We start from the raw sequence: 16190 nt of genomic DNA, 5'->3' as shown, positions 1-16190 counted from the left end.
CTTGTTTGTTTTTATTGTTATTATGTATTATGTTACCTTGCTAAGATAACATAAAAAAGGGGGTGAATAAAATAAAAGACTTGAAAATATTAGGCAATACACTAAGTGATATAAGCAAACATCAGTGTTATTTTTGAAATTATTAACATTGAAAACAGAGTGTTTCTGATGTGCTTGAACATAGGGAATATGGAGGTTAAAGGCCTGATTGAATGTAAATGTATAAAATTTTTATGAGACATGTATTCATTGTTTTAAAATCCAACATATTTTATGTTTTAAATAGTTGTTTGTGTTGTTAATTTGTGTTCCTATTTAACACAAAATAAATGCATCTCAAATAAAAATTTGAGATGCATTTCACTAAAAATGTTGAGTGATTTTTTTTTTTTTTCATAGCAGTTTTTTATAACAGTTTATTAACAATTTGGAGAAAATTGTTAATCCCAAACATGACTCGCAGACATAATGCAGGTCGTCCTCCCTCCAGTGTGAGGCGCTGTTTCTGAAAGCAACACAACCGTCACCCCGCTTTACATGCTGTTTTTGAATGGTAACGACTACATAAACAGACGTTGCGCCGTTTATCTTGATTGTCGGGTTCTTTCTTTCAGTAAATCAATTTCAGATGGATTTAGAAGGTGGAACATACGAGCCGGGATTTGTTGGAATACGATTTTGTCAAGAATGGTGAGTCTTAGACAGAAATTAAATTAAAGGAAGTGTCATTAGCATGCTAGCTATATCAAGTGCTACCAAGTTGTTTTCTACATAACGATGTTGGTTTTAGCTACAGTAAATAAATATCACGGTGACAATGTTCATTCTTCTCTCAGTAACAACATGTTGTACCCAAAGGAAGACAAAGAGAACCGCATCTTGCTGTATGCGGTAAGTATTTGGTCTGAAACTGGTCGCTCATTTGTTAGCATGGAAAGAGTACAAACAAATACAGTTTTTAATAGACTTTATCACGTTTTGCTGTCTCATTGAACCTACAGTGTAGAAACTGTGACTATCAGCAGGAGGCTGACAACAGCTGCATCTATGTCAACAAGATCACCCACGAAGTTGAGTATGTAACAAAGATTTAGTCATATCTACTATCTATCTTTAAATGTGCACCTTGTTTAGTCTCTGCACCTTATTTAGCGAAAAAAGATGCTGATTTTGCTCTATTGTTATAATCATGAATACTAGTACACCAGCTCTGGTGTATAAAATAGTATTTGAAAAATAGCAAAAGATTTTAAAATGCAAACCCAACAGTAGCTTCTTTTTTTTTTAGAATAACACAAATTTAACAACTGCACGTGTTTAACAATATTTCCTTAATTATGCCACATCAGGGAGAGTTTGCTTTGTTACAAATCTTTCATTTGTGGTCTGAAATTATTGATTTTGCTCATTAAAACAATCTTGTGATTTCTCTTCAGTGAACTGACACAAATCATTGCTGATGTAGCCCAGGATCCAACGCTGCCGAGAACAGAGGACCACCCCTGTCCAAAGTAAGTGCTCTCTTTGTCTGTGCCATTTTTCTCTGGAAATGTTGAGTTTACGTTTACGCGTAAGAGACTAACTTTCCCACAAGACAGCTAAAAATTGTATTTATATACTAAAGCAATCAAAGTATGCAGGCAGCAGCAGATTTGACACCAAATGATTGAGAGAACTGTTCTTCGTTGAAAACTGGATTTAAAAGCAGCTTGTTTGAGGCTAAATTATGCATGGAGCTGCCTCCAAAGATGTCTTTTTTCCATCTTTTTACAATTTGACCTCATGGTCTAAAAACAATGGACAGAAAATGGCCTTTATAACAATATTGATGGCAGTTACTACTAACATTTTCTATTACAAGTATCTGAAAATCACTAGACAGTGACAAAGATATTGCTCTATTTGACTTTTTACATATGCCAGTGAAAAGCATAATGCGTAATTTCTGTTTGTATTTGCTGAGTGTAACTGATAGAAAATAGAAAAGATCTGCATCACTAAACAGACCTTATGTCTTTCCCACCAGCCAGATCCCTTCCTTTCCCAGTAAAGTTTTCCTTCATGTCTTTAGGAGTAGCGTAGCATGTGCAGTGTTTCAAGATTCCTTTGCATTTATAATTTAAAAAAAAGTATATACTTTTGGTCTGATTTTGCTGTTGAATAAAGAACTAGCCTGCCATTCTTGTTCTTCCTTATCTCACTAAAACATGGCAGGTTTGGACAACAACAAGTTGTCCAAACGTGGTGGTATTTGTGACATTTACTTGATGCCTTGTTACTTCCCAGATGCGGTCACAAGGAGGCAGTGTTCTTCCAGTCTCACAGTATGAAGGCTGAGGTAAGAATTCCCCTTAAAGGAGGTATTTATGACCTTTCAGTCGTTGTTCCTCATTGGATGTTATTGACATATTTTGAACTTATTTGATGAAAAACAATGTTTACATAAATGTTTTTGCACACCTGATTAAATGACCTACAATGGCTTCACTATTGCAGCCTAGAAAACTAGGCCTGCTCTTCTTCCAACACCAATCTGAATCAGGGAAGAGACAATTAGCTGAATAAATGTTTCAATTGCACCTGTCTATAATTATCAGCTTTGGAAGTGAAAAATTAGTAAGTTGATGTTAAAATTAGAAAAACAATTTCAACATTAACTTGCTAAATTAAACAACCCTTGCAGTTAAATGCAAAGATTGTGTATATGTTTTATATTATTCTGTGTTTTGCCCTTCCCAGGATGCTATGCGTTTGTATTACGTCTGCACGGCCCCTCATTGTGGACACCGGTGGACAGAGTAGCACCTGTACGATCATGAAGAGCTCCATCATTTGCCTCTAATGGCAGGATTTCTACCCTAGCATGTGGACAAGTCCCAAATGGTCCAAGCAAGTAGGAACCATGTGATGGATTTATATATATATATATATATATATATATATATATATATATATATATATATATTGATACTGACAACCACTTTCTGGATAGGATATGTTTGGAAGTGATCAGTTTCAGTTATAGATTTGTAGAATCTGTTTTTAGGTTTGGTCTGTAATTAAACTTTTTTTTTTATTAAAAAAATTAAAAAGTTCAGCTTGTGTTATTTCTTCACAAAACTTTCTTAGTGCACTTGTTTAAATTTAGGACATTTTATTTAAAATATTGAACCATTGAGTCCAGCTTGGCTTATGTTCTGAATTTAAACTGTTTTTGTGAGAGGAAGAACATGGAAGATTTTCTCTAATCCACAAAGAGTTGCAATTGCGCATATACCCCACTAAACAATGGGGAAAATGGTGCGTGAATCTATGCAATTTTTTTTAAGCCATCAACAAACTTCTGGCATAGTCCTGCCTGAATATTTGAATTGTTTTATTATTGATGCTCATTTAAGTTGGTTTGTGTAATCCAAAAAGTTTTAGTGCTTTCACTTTTACTTTGTATACATTTCAACATTCAAGCTGTTTGAAAAGTTGAACATTATAAAGTCATTCCTTCTTATTTATCAGTCTGTCAACTTTGTGTACCAGTACCACTAGTGGCACAGACCATCTTTATGATGCTGCCACCACAATGTTTTTCTTGCATTTTAAAGCCCCATTTTGACAGTTTTTGGTAGGTTGCAGACCTTAGTGGTTCCCGTTTAGTTCCTGAAAATTCTATGTTGACACAGTTTGGGTTTCTAAAAGTCAGATGAACACAAACACTTAATCAAAACTGGTTTTGAGATGGATCAAAGTGGTGAACCTGGAGTTTCTGGGCTGATCTGCTCAAAACTCTGTTAAAATGTTGTGGCTAGGCCAAAAAAAAACTCAAAGTAAATATTACTTTCAATCCTGTGACTGCATGAAAACTGCTGACAATGAGGTTTTTGCAGATTAACAGTAAGTTCAGCTGTACTGTACAGTCCACATTGTCCTTGTATTTCCTCCTTTAATATCTACTGTTAGATCGTTGTGATAATCCTTTTTCTGCACTAACAGAAATGATTTTAAAGTCAAAGATTTAGCCAAATGAATGGCAGATTTATGCTTTAACAGGATTCATTCACCATTGTTCAGCACTTATGACTGTGTTATTTCCTAAAGTCAGAGCTCACACTAAGACTGATGGATTTTCCTAATCTCTGAATCACTGGGGGAAATTACTTAGATTTAGACAGATAAGCTGCTTCAACAACAAACCAACAGAATCAAATATTAATGTGCTGCCTTCCTTGGAAAATTCTTAAACTTAAGTTGGATGTCTTTTCCCAAGTTGTTTTACTAGTTTTACATCTTGATTTGAAAAAATATATATAAAAAAGAAATGATACTGTGATTTTGAACCCAGTTGAAGTTTCAGTTTATTGATGCTACCCACTGAATCCTTTGTTTAGATTGTAACTAAACAGTAAAGTACACTTGATTTATAGTTTTAAAACTGCAACATTTTACTTCCTCATTTCTGTCGATGTGAGACGTTCCAGTTTTTCCAAAAATAAAACGCTGTTGTAATGCATTTCATTACAAATATCAAGACGCAGTACTTTATCTTGACTAACAAATGTATTTTCCATGTGGTCAATTGCATGTCATTTCATACGGAAGAGTAAAATTGCCAAAATAGTACTACTGCAAATGGTGAAATCACGGTGAGAATTCACACCAAACGGATCAGTAGACTTTGGAAGTCCTCATGCTTTTTTTTGTTTGTCTAATTTAAAGTCTGAAATTAATTTTGAATATCTCTAATCTGTTGGTAGTGCATTGTTTTAATATTTGGGCAATACTTACAGATTTCTAGTGGTAAATGTTTTTTATCTTCAAACTCAATGCGCATGAGAAAAAAGTATATATTAAGTTTTCTAAAATGCAGCACAAACTGTGGTGGACAGACTGAATGAATATATAATCAACTAAATCTGGACGTAGACGATACAACCCAGGAAAGTTTGGAGTTCCAGTAGAAACCCACTAAGCACTAATGACTGTACAAACTCTGGATTTTTCTGCATTAGGAAGATTAACAGGTGATGGCTGAGGGTATCTGGTTTGGATTTAAAAGGACTTTGTTCCCGTAATGATGGTTTATGACTTCCCACTCACTTACCAAAAGCAAATAAAAAAAAAATCTTGGGTTTATCATCGTGCAGTGAATAAAGATGCAGAAAAAAAGGAAGTCTGGGAAGATCTTGATTAAAAAAATCCAAAGCCAGAATGTGCTGTTGTATGCATGTTATTTTTGCAATTTAATTTTTTGCAAATAAACTGTTTTGACTTGGTCCTCTTTGTTCACTTCAACCTGCAGATATGCAGAAGTTATCTATAATGTCATGCAAAAAATATATATTTCACAATAAAACCACAAACCTAAGTATACAAAGTAGCAGATAATTGTCAATCAAGAGTTCATGGTGATTGAAAGTATACATGATCTTCAAAATTATTTAGCTTTAACTTTAGAGTTACTTTACAGTGTTGCACTCCTATGTGTTGCTTTATCGTATAAAATCCCAATAGGATGGATTGAAGTTTTCAGTTATAACCTGGCAAAGTATAAAGAATTTCAAAGCGTGTGGGTACTTTTGTCCTGTATTTTATCATCACTGGGTAATTTGACAGAACCCTGGCAGATCTCATGATGAATCTCAGAAATGATGGCTGTGGGCTTGCAAACTGTTGAATTTTGGAATAATTGAAGACAAGAAAAATGTCTTTTTTTCAGAAATTTTGCTATTGTTTAAAAAAAATTAAAAAATTCCCTGAATGGTCTTTGCCTGATTCTTTATCACATTACAAAGGTATTCTGACTCTTTACTCATTAAAAAAGTCCTGTCCAATTTCCTACTTTGGGAAAACAAACAAATCAACATTTCAAAATTGCCACCAATGATTTCCTGTCAAAACTCCAAAGAACTTTTGAAATCCTGTCTGATGTGCTGGAACAAAACTGCCAGTTTCTCAGCCTGAGTGTGTCACATTCTGCCAATGTTTAATTACGCTTCCTCCTTACTTCCAGTATGTTTATTTCTACCAGTTAGTTGGGCAACTGTATGACTATGACTCTGGCAGCTACATCTGTTGCATAATCATTTGTTTGCGTGCAACAACAAAGAACATGCGAGGTGTACTTTCCATAACCACACCCTCCTAAACAAACTAATAAGGTAGGCGTGCAGTATGCTGCCTGGTTAGTCTTCACACTTACAAGCTGCTGTGTTCAGCCTCATGGAACAAACAGGTATATATATTTATATATGGATATATTTATTTATTTATTTATTTTTAGTCAAAAACCAACCTGTAATTTTAATCATCTCTCGATCTTTAATCTACTGTTCAGTGAACATAGTTTCAAGGCAACAGTGGGGAGCAGCGGCCCCGAAGCAAAAGGACAGTCTGGAAGGTCCAGCCCAGAGAGTTGTGATACACCACACTGCCCTCCGGTGCTGCAAAGGCCTGGCAGAGTGTACAGATGAGGTTCTGAGCATCCAGAGGCTTCACATGGACGAAAGACACTTTGATGACATTGGGTACAAGTGAGTATTTTTCCTTTTATCGTTCTAAACGTTAAGGAAACATAATTTTTGAAGTGAACATATGTTGTGGTAATTTTTTTATTTTTTTTTTTTTTAGTTTTCTTGTTGGAGGAGACGGGAGTCTGTTTGAGGGTCGAGGTTGGGGCGTGATGGGAGCGCATACCAAAGGTCACAACGGTGACTCCCTAGGCATCGCTTTCATGGGCAATTTCAACAGTAAGCACTTCTTTTGGATTCATCAACAGTGGGACAGAAAAGAGACACTAAATGCTGACTAATCTCTAAAACGTGTGGATAATAAAGACCACCTTCTTCTTCTTGCACTTTCAGATGACACACCAAGCAAAGAGGCAATATTGTCAGTCAAACAGCTGCTGGTGTCTGGAGTTTTACAAGGCTTCATCCAACCAGAGTTTGCCCTGTACGGCCACAGGGATTTAGGAGCTACGCAATGCCCTGGAGAAAATCTTTATGCTGCACTATCACAACTGAGAAGCTCAGCCTAAAGAAAACTCTTGGGGGAAAGAGAGGAAGGGGAAGACTAAGCTATGAATTTATTTTGACCCTTAACCAGGGTCATGAGGGTAGAACTATTTTTTTTTTCTCTGCTGCTGTCAAAACGCCTAGATCGTTTTATGCCAACGACAAGTAACCCGTGACACTAAGATACTGGCAGTTGAAACTCTCCTGCAACTTGTGAGGTGGAAACTCCAAAGATTGGGCAAGACATCCCAAAAGTGCTCAGTTGAATTGAAATCAGAGGAATCTGGAGGCCAAGTCAATACCTCAGGCATGTTTTTTTGCTTCTCAAATTTGTCCTGAACAGCTTTTGTTTTGCTACAGAGCGTATTATTGTGGCGAAAGAGGCCACAGGCAGCAGGATATACTGCTTTCCCCCGCACCTTCTTTCATTGCTAATGGGACCAGTTCTGATAGACTGAATCTGAGCAACAGTTGCTGTTTTTTATTTGATCAAACCACATCGATCATAATGGGCAGGGATCATATCCCCATCTCCAATGTTTCTCTGCCTGGCTTTCTAACCCTAGCCTAGACAGAGATTGTGCTCCCAACAGTTGATGGGAGCACATCAACTGCTGTGCTCCCATCTTAGAAATATCTTATTTCTCAGATATTTTAAAGATAACTAATTTGGGATATGTCACCATGGAATATCATCACTGCTGCCCAGAAATTGAAAATGTAGCGTGTCGTGACGGCCATGAGACTGTCATACAGCAACAGTCTTTAGTCAGAGGGCTCTTCATAGCTGCTGCGAGACTGACTGCCACCTATCAACTTTGAGGAAACACATTCTCTTGCTGTTTAAGGTCTTAGTTCTACTAACAAATGCTGTGATGAAGAGATTATTTGTGTTACTGACTTTCCTGTCACTAGTCGTCGTGTAAAACCCAAACGGTGAATCATACCTCAGCCTGTTTGACGTCTGTGAGGTTTGTGCTTCTCCACCAGAGGGCGCAATGATAAAGGATGAGACTTAGAAAGGAGCACCTTATCTGCAACACAGAAACCTCAATGTTTTCTGTTGTACTATTTTAACTTGACTAATTACTTGCGTCCAGCTACAATATGACTATAAAATACTATTTAATTGTTGATTCTAACATAATGGGTGCCGGAAAATATGAATTAATATACTTATATATGTATTATATGTTTTTAAATAAAACATATTGTAAGATCGTTGCAGGATTTGTGTTTCTTTTTTTTTTTTATTTTACGCTCTACGCAAAAAGATCAGTTCTCAATTTTCACCATCTGAATCACAAATAAAGCTAAATTCAATACAAAAGAAATCTTAGGAAAGCGATGCTCTTCTCAGGGTGTCACTGAGATCATTCGAAACAAAACAAGAGGTGAATTCATACGATAGACAGAGGAAAAACATCCAAGAGGATTACAGCTGTTGGGGCAACGCTGCGCCTTTTCTGCAGGGCCAAAAGCATTCCCGACAAGTTCTCACTTGTGTGGCGCGGCGATAGTGCAGAGAGGCCTCCGTATCAACGTGACTAACAGCAGGAACAAATAGCATGTAGTTAGAAACATTATGATATCTGCATGGTGAAACTCAAACAAGGATTCTGATTGATGGAAACAAACAAGCAAACACTCTTGATTATATCTAGTTTCGGTGCGATGTATAAATAAGGATTTTTTTTATGTATATGTCTATATTGCACATTTGTTTTCAGAACAAAAGAAATGAGTTTGTAGCATCGGTCACCCAATGAAAGTATTTGCGCTTCTTGTATCTTGTAATCTATCCCGATCTATTCTTCAGATCTTCAAAAGCTCCATTTGGGTCGTATTTCTCGGATATTTTAAAGACAACTCAGTGCAGGGATTGAAGTTTTGAACAAACGCAAACGCTCACAAAAAAATAGTTTTGCGCATAGAGAATTATGCAACTGTGTGCAAAATTTAATTAAATCCCGGGATGCGTTTTAGAGGACTCAAATATGGGCGCGACAGCAGGTGACTTAGAGCCTCCAAAGCAGTTGGGATGCCAACACATAAAAGTGTGAAGATCTCTTAACTTTATGTTTCCCCCTTTCTACCGAAAACCTTTTCATCTCAGAATTACGTAGTTTGAACAGTTTAACTGTGAAGCAGTATTTAAAAATGTACATAATGGGCTTGTTGTCCATAGGACGAAAATTATCTCAAAATACGATCATGATAATAATAATAATAATAATAATAATAAAATGTCTGAGGTTTTCTGTATGATTTGGTGTTAATAAGGTTGTAAAACTATTTAAAATCCAACATTATATGTACAATAGCTCACAACATATTAAATTACCAGTAGCATCATGAATAGTTGGACTCTGATGTACATATGCTAATGGAGAAATAAGGAGAAGGTGAGTCCAGCCCCAGGGAGAGGAGGGTATGAAGAGCTTGAGTTTCACCTCATCACAAGTGTTATAATTGCAACCAATCAGTCATGCAGACTGACAGCGTGAACCTTTGTTTCTCTCCAGGTTGTAGTGTCTGGTTTACAGTTTGGGTGCAACTTGTGCTAGGCATTGTGGTATGTGTTATTTTTCATGTTGCTATTAAATTAGGTTTGGATACATTGCTTCAGTCACCAAAGCAATTCTAGTCTATTATTTGAATTGACCATGTATTATCATTGGCGCATTTTGCATTTAACACAACTTGTTTTATAGTTAATTAGTGTGAAAAATGAATTAACAAATTCCTGAAATTGGCTGTAAAACAAATTTGTTTTTGTGACACTCAAATACGTTTCATATTGCATGTGTGTGTGTGTGTGTGTGTGTGTGTGTGTGTGTGTGCACCTCCTGCAATGGTGTGACCTGTAAGCGTTGTTAGTGAAGAAGGAGGAGGCAAAGTGTACTTAGTTGTTCTCCAGAACAATTATCGTAAATCACAAATATTTGGGTTTGTATTGTTTCAAACTCGGCCTCATCAAAACTGGGGTAGATTTGGGGGTAAAGTTGTCATGGAAAACACTCTCGCAGAGGTCTGATGCTTTGAAATAGTCTTGATGTAAATGTTTTCTCATATTCTTTTCATAAATTGGATGACCTCACCCACAGTATTTACAATACTAAAAAACAAAAGATAGTAAAAAAAATACATCTGTCACATGTGAAGGTGGCAACATCCTAACCTTTAATATAGTTTTGCATGTAAAAAAAATAATAAAGTCTGCAGATGTTATATTTTAATCCCATTCATCTCAGAATGTATTTAAAAGTCACATAATAGAAATACTTTTATTTATGTCAGTTTATTATTTTGAAATTATCACGTTAAAACTAACTGTCCAGCATAATATTGTGCAATGCTGCACGTGCCCAAAATTAGGTCACAAATGTAAAGCAGGATTTCTCCATTTGACCTAAGGGTTTCTCAATACCCCTTCAGGATCCCCAAGTTACCTCTCCTCTTTGGCCCATGTATGAATGTGAGCTTCCTGTGTGCAATTACACACAAACACCTACAGCAGTACTTAATGTTTGGTCCGCAATTTATGCCAAACAAAGTCCAGAATCAAATAGCAACTTTGTTTAACAATATCATCTCAGTTAAAGCTGAAAAAGAACATTTCTGATTTCAAAAGTGTAAAGTTATTCTCCTTCAGCATCCTCTGTCTTGTCACATAAGGAGGACTTTTCGTAAATTTCCACTCATATTTAACGTAAAAAGTCACTCCAATGACACAATTTAACGCCAGCTATTGGAACATTTCTCCAACCGATCTATGTGATCTTCAGATTCAACTGCTTAAATTAAATCTTTTGTTAAAAAAAAAAAAGATAAAAACACAAATAAACATAAAAGTATGTGGTTACGCTTAAGTCTTGACTAACTCAGTACTGTAAAAAGGTATTTAAGAATATTGGTGGGGTTTAGGTATGCTTCACCACTCTTTCATGTCTTCTTCATTTATGAATGTTTGCACTCATTGTGGCTCACTTGAGTCCCAGGCCCTTAGAAATATCTCTTCCAAAATTTCTAAAAAGTGATTTTGTGTTTACCTTGATAATGGTTGGCAAAAAAAATATATTAAAAATTGGTTTACGATCTTTTAGTAAGACAGAGAGAACAAAAGTTACACTTAATTACACTGATGTGATCTTTTCACATCAGTGTATTTCTGAGACATATGCAGCTTGACTTTCACACCTGTGGAAATCTGAAAGCATGTGTGAGATTGAAACATGTCTTCCGAACTGAAATGAGCATTAAAACGATCCTGTTTTTCACAAATGTTTAATAAATGGGAACCAGAGTGCAGAAAATGTAACCATAATTAATGAAAGTCACTAAACTTGTAGCATTAGTGACTGCCTGAGCATAACTATCACCACCCTATCAAGATTCCCCTTTAAACATTTGTCACGCTGTTTATTTTTCGTAATATTTACATTTAAATCGATTCTAAAACCTTTGAAATTCACTATTTAGGAAATTGTCATAAAGATATTAAAACAAAGGCTCATCTTTGATTTAGAAGATCGATTTAATTGCAACACACTCGCCATGGGCTTAGTTTGCTTATACCTTGGCCCGGCTTTGCCGGTGCTGCTGCTATCATGCGCATGTGTTGGCAAGTTTTGGTCAGCGCGTCCTTAGCTCGTCACCACTTTGAATCCGCTCATCATTGCTCTATACGCGCTCAGTGACGCGCCCTCCCGCAGTTTCACGGACAGCTCGACTGTAGGCAACTGCGCGCACAGATGGAGATGGGGGATTTAAAAACTCCGGAGCGATTATTCCACAAGTCCTCTTTCAGCATCAGCAGTCTGCTGTGGAGAAGAGAAGGGATGGTGGACGACCAGGACTCGCCCTCTTCTCGCCCTCTTCATTCTGAGAAAACTTGTCAAGAGGAGAACTTTGACAGCGACAAAAGCTGCGAAAACTCCAAACTAAGCGCTAAAAAGGATATCAAACCTCCGAAGCGAGAGGAAAATAAAAGGGAAGCAAAGAAAACAGGAGAGGAAGAAAGAGTCAAGCCCGAGAAACCTCCTTTTAGTTACAACGCGCTCATCATGATGGCGATCCGCCAAAGTCCAGAGCGACGGCTGACGCTCAACGGCATCTACGAGTTCATCATGAACAACTTCCCTTACTACCGACAGAACAGACAGGGGTGGCAAAACTCAATCAGACACAACTTGAGTCTGAACAAGTGTTTTGTTAAGGTGCCGCGGCACTACGACGACCCCGGTAAGGGCAACTACTGGATGCTGGACCCCTGCAGTGACGATGTGTTTATCGGCGGCACGTCTGGGAAACTCCGGCGCAGAGCCACGGTCAGTTCCAGGAGCAAACTTGGTCTGAAGAGAGGAGGGGGTGGCCGACTGATGCCCCCCAACACGGCAGCCAGTGTTACGTTAGCCGCAGCAAGCTCGTTCTACTGGCCGGTGCCGCCGTTCCTTCCTCTTCAAGCACCGGTGCGCGCTCATGTCGGCGCGGCGACCTACCAACGCGGTCGGCCGCGCCTGTCCAACCACGCTGCCTCGGTGGTTTCTCATCAGACCCGGCTGAGTGCAACAAGCACTGCAGACGCCGACAGGTTCGTGCGGACGCGCCAGGAGATGTCCTACATCGGAGTCAGCTGCGCGCAGTCACGGCGCCATCAGATCGGCTCCGCCTGCGCCTCCTTCTCCGCCACGTCCATCCCCGCATGCACCCTGCCTTTCTCGGACCCGTGCTCATTTAACATGATCTCCGGACAGGCCAGCTACTTTTACTCCCACCAAATACCATGCGCAGCAGCATTTAGTCCGTGTCCGGAGGAGTGCGGTGCTTCCAAGACTGGACAACTTTTATCCAAGAGTGGGCACTCAGAACTGGGAGGATATTGTACTGACTTTCCGAATTACTGCCCTCAAGTCAGCTCAAGCCCTTCTTTTGGGATATAAAAAAATGAGAATACGTTGGAAGAACAGAAAAAAATAACATCAATGTAGCATTCATGAAAACAGAAATTGAAGAAATACCAACTCAACCTAAACTGACAAGTGTATGTCTGCTGAAAGTTTTGCTATGAACGAATAACCTGCGTTAATTTTAAGTGATTTAGTATAAGATGGAAATACAACTCGAAGATTATTAATGCCATGCAATATGTTGTAAATAAAACAGGCTCCTGGTGTTTACACTACTTAAGTTGTGCCTCAGTAACTGATTACGCACGCCTTTATCTCCAAACAAATGCGCAAAATTATATTTAATAACTTTATAAATGAGACATAGAAATTATCTAAAAATAGAAAAATAACTAATAGTGCAACACTTTCTGGCTGAAACACACATTGTTATCGTGTATTCTGTGTTATTATTTCCCACGCATTCGCTTGGGTGTGTTCGAAGTTTTGTGCGCACGTTTGGTGTATAGATGCAAAAGGGACATCAGTAAGGAAAATGTTCAGTTGCAGTGGTTCCTTCCTGCTCAGCGACATATTTCAGGTATGAATGCTGTTTTTAAAGGAGCATAGGCTAAATGTAAACTACAAAACAGCAAGAAAAATGTCTAGTTCAAAGAAAATAATTGAATTAGCTAAAAAGAGCCCAAAAAAATAATTGTAAAATTAAAGATTGCTGATTGCACAAACATTATGAAATTTAAAATTGTTCATTTGCTGCACTTATTCGGTTTCACCGCTGTTGCAACAAAAAAAAACTATATTACATTCCTACTTTAATTACTTTACATGTAATTAAACGATAAATAATGCATTTTAAATTGTGTTTTCTTCCCTCCTCATTAAAGCCTTGTGCTGTTGTTGATTGTTCCTATTTGGCTTTGTTATTAAGCGTTTCACTCTGGAGGTTTGAGCCCGCAAAAGGGAAACAGATGGACTAAATTACACGTTTAAAGTAATATATGAAATATATGAATAGCAGCCTGTGAGTGAAATGTTAGTCTATTATTATTATTATTATTATTATTATTATTATTATTATTATTATTATTATTATTATTATTATTATAGTGTCAGTTGTTGTTGAAACTGTGAGGAGACTGTGATCAAACACGACACATTTCCAGTGGTGCAGATCTTCTTGATCAGTGTTTGGCTATGTCTTTCTATCACTGGCTGTTAAACTTTCCCTTACCTTCCCTCCGCCGCCGCCCATCCTCCACAAATTAATACAAAAAAACCAAATGAGATCTTTGGGGAAACAGATTAGAGCACCTCTCCCTGGACGGCTGCCTCGTCTTTAAACAAAAGCTCTTTTATGTGGAAAGACATCAGCCCGTCAGTCACAGTCGCTCTGTGGTTAAGGCAGACGGATCTGGATCAGGTAACTTCACTGTTGGCAAACTCGCTGTCTAGATAGATGCAGGTGAATATTTTCATCAGTGGTATGAGTAATTGTGGCGGCGGGGGGTGGGGGGGCGGTATTGGTGAGGAGGACAGAGGTGGGAATCTATAGGCGTAAGCTGTGTTTTAATTGCAAAAGCAGATGTAAGAAGATCTAGTTCTGCTAATCACCTTCCTGTAACAGGTCTCCTGATAAACGTAAATACTGAGCTAATTATTGTTTCATGAACAGAGCTTGGTGCTGATGTCTGTGCTGACAGGGAACTGAAAATGACGGAAATACCAAGTTGTCGACTCTTTAGAAAGTTGTTACTGGTTCTCCTTGCACATCAAAACAGCAAAATGTTTATGTTGCGTTCTGAAAAGTGCAGGGGGATATGCTTCACTCTAACTGAAAAAAGTTTTAATAACCCTTCAGCGGTTTTTTTTTACGTTTATGTTTTTGTTTGTTTGTTTGTTTGTTTGTTTGTTTGTTTGTTTGTTGTTTTTTACTGTAAAATTTCTAACTTCAGTCTTCTATTGCAGTCTTTTATAAGGGTTGATGGAAAAAATACAACATTCAAAAATGTTGCACAAATAAAAAACGTAAAAGCAGGGCGTGCATGTTGTGTGCACGTATTTGGACTGTGAGTGACAGAACTCCATGCAGAAACTCATTGGTCGGGATTCAAATACGGGACTTTTCTTGCTGCAGAGCAACTGGGCAAACTGCACCACGGTGCAGTCATTGAGAATCCAGTCTGCTCAAATTCAAATAAAATGAATGCTTCCTATTACATAGATTCCAGCTTCATCCCAGTTCCAAATTGAGATAATTTTGAAATTTCAACTGGTAAAAAAGTTGTCTAGTTAATAGACTGATTTTTGCAGCAACCCTCCCTCCCCCCCACCCCCACTGCCCAACCCGAGCAAACATGTTGTGACTGTGAGGGTTCTGTAAATTTAATCCATGCTGGAAAAAAAAAGTTCATCATGTTTCCTTTTTTTCTGCAGGAAACCAGTTTTGAAATGAATCCTACATGATTTCCAGGTTGTGTCATATGTTGATAGTTCTGCTGAATAAATCTTTGTCTGGCCCATCTGATTTAATGCTTGTTGCTCTCTTAATTAGGCAGTTGAAAAGTGTTTCCAGATTAGCTTCTGCTGTCCCATCAGCTGCAAGGTAACGCTGAGCTCTCCACTTCTTAAGATTTGAGTCTCTTGGCTATGGTGCGTTTCATAAAGGTATAGAACCGTGCACCCTGAAAATCAATCCCACACACTCACCTCCCTCAGCAACACACAGCCTGCCTTTATCTGCAGTAAGTGATTTCCTCAGGTAGATGTGTAACCTTTGGAACAAGGTGGGTGGGTTGTGCACCCATAGGCGTCTGTCTGTCTCTTGCCAGAAAGCCAATCTCTTAGTGTCTCATTGCTTCACCGTAGCATACATCCCCATTTCTCTCACTCTGTCTAACAGACACACTCACATTCACGATTTCCTGTTACTCTGTTAAAGAGCATAACAAAGGCTTAACTGTTTGGATTGCAGTATCAACCTAGCTGCTCGCTCATCCTTATTTATTTCCTCTGGGTTGTTCATATGCAGAAAAGGTTCATTCTGAAACATGTCCTCACACTCGAAAAATTAATCTCAGCTAATACTGGAATAATAGGCCTGTTAAGTATTTTCTACCAATGTGAGACAAATCTGCATAGTGGCTTTAGAACATAACATCTAAAGTAAATGTCACAGAACTTAATTGCCTGAAGTTGTGTTTGACACATTGACCAGCTACAAACAAACTGTTAACAGTGTCTTTTGTATGTGAAATCTTCCTGAGGATAGGAGAAG

General features: G+C 37.9%; 3 protein-coding genes and 1 long non-coding RNA gene across 5 annotated transcripts; 3 read left to right on the top strand and 1 right to left on the bottom strand.

Moving 5' to 3' along the window:
• The first annotated feature begins 499 nt into the window (after window positions 1-499).
• polr2i (RNA polymerase II subunit I) lies at window positions 500-4290 on the top strand. 2 transcript variants are annotated; one of them, XM_015028585.1, is made up of 6 exons: window positions 503-690; window positions 837-891; window positions 1002-1075; window positions 1437-1511; window positions 2287-2338; window positions 2740-4290. In XM_015028585.1, the coding sequence occupies exons 1-6, from the start codon at window positions 629-631 to the stop codon at window positions 2800-2802; spliced, it is 381 nt and encodes a 126-aa protein (XP_014884071.1). In that variant the 5' UTR covers window positions 503-628; the 3' UTR covers window positions 2803-4290. The 2 variants fall into 2 exon arrangements, with proteins under 2 accessions (XP_014884070.1, XP_014884071.1); XM_015028584.1 differs by lacking the exon at window positions 2740-4290 and having other exon boundaries at window positions 500-690; window positions 2287-2491.
• LOC106945136 (uncharacterized) lies at window positions 3889-8225 on the bottom strand. Its single transcript, XR_001424488.1, has 3 exons — window positions 7219-8225; window positions 7067-7070; window positions 3889-3898 (listed from the first exon to the last, which is right to left on the bottom strand). It is a non-coding gene; the product is annotated as an uncharacterized LOC106945136 (long non-coding RNA).
• Window positions 5767-7221, top strand: pglyrp5 (peptidoglycan recognition protein 5). The gene is made up of 4 exons (XM_015028583.1): window positions 5767-6226; window positions 6329-6524; window positions 6622-6740; window positions 6855-7221. The coding sequence occupies exons 1-4, from the start codon at window positions 6214-6216 to the stop codon at window positions 7028-7030; spliced, it is 504 nt and encodes a 167-aa protein (XP_014884069.1). The 5' UTR covers window positions 5767-6213; the 3' UTR covers window positions 7031-7221.
• Window positions 8226-11687: 3462 nt separating the features above from the next.
• On the top strand, window positions 11688-13822 carry foxg1c (forkhead box G1c). Its single transcript, XM_015028582.1, has one exon. It carries the CDS (start codon window positions 11762-11764, stop codon window positions 12947-12949), a length of 1188 nt encoding a protein of 395 aa, XP_014884068.1. The 5' UTR covers window positions 11688-11761; the 3' UTR covers window positions 12950-13822.
• The last annotated feature ends 2368 nt before the right edge of the window (window positions 13823-16190 follow it).

The sequence above is a fragment of the Poecilia latipinna genome, unplaced genomic scaffold (genome assembly GCF_001443285.1).
Source record: "Poecilia latipinna isolate Pla-1442-1.1 unplaced genomic scaffold, P_latipinna-1.0 Scaffold129, whole genome shotgun sequence".
Classification (NCBI taxonomy): Eukaryota; Metazoa; Chordata; class Actinopteri; order Cyprinodontiformes; family Poeciliidae; genus Poecilia; species Poecilia latipinna.
Note: the sequence above shows the minus strand (reverse complement) of the source record. Positions and strands in the feature narration are given on the sequence as shown.

Bases quoted from the DNA above. Each gene is read 5' to 3' on its own strand.
- foxg1c (XM_015028582.1), top strand. From the start codon at position 11,762: ATGGAGATGGGGGATTTAAAAACTCCGGAGCGATTATTCCACAAGTCC.
- pglyrp5 (XM_015028583.1), top strand. The intron at 6,525-6,621 runs GTGAGTATTTTT...TTTTTTTTTTAG, and splicing joins TTTGATGACATTGGGTACAA to TTTTCTTGTTGGAGGAGACG. The intron at 6,741-6,854 runs GTAAGCACTTCT...TTGCACTTTCAG, and splicing joins TTTCATGGGCAATTTCAACA to ATGACACACCAAGCAAAGAG.
- polr2i (XM_015028584.1), top strand. From the start codon at position 629: ATGGATTTAGAAGGTGGAACATACGAGCCGGGATTTGTTGGAATACGA. The intron at 1,076-1,436 runs GTATGTAACAAA...ATTTCTCTTCAG, and splicing joins AAGATCACCCACGAAGTTGA to TGAACTGACACAAATCATTG. The intron at 1,512-2,286 runs GTAAGTGCTCTC...GTTACTTCCCAG, and splicing joins GAGGACCACCCCTGTCCAAA to ATGCGGTCACAAGGAGGCAG.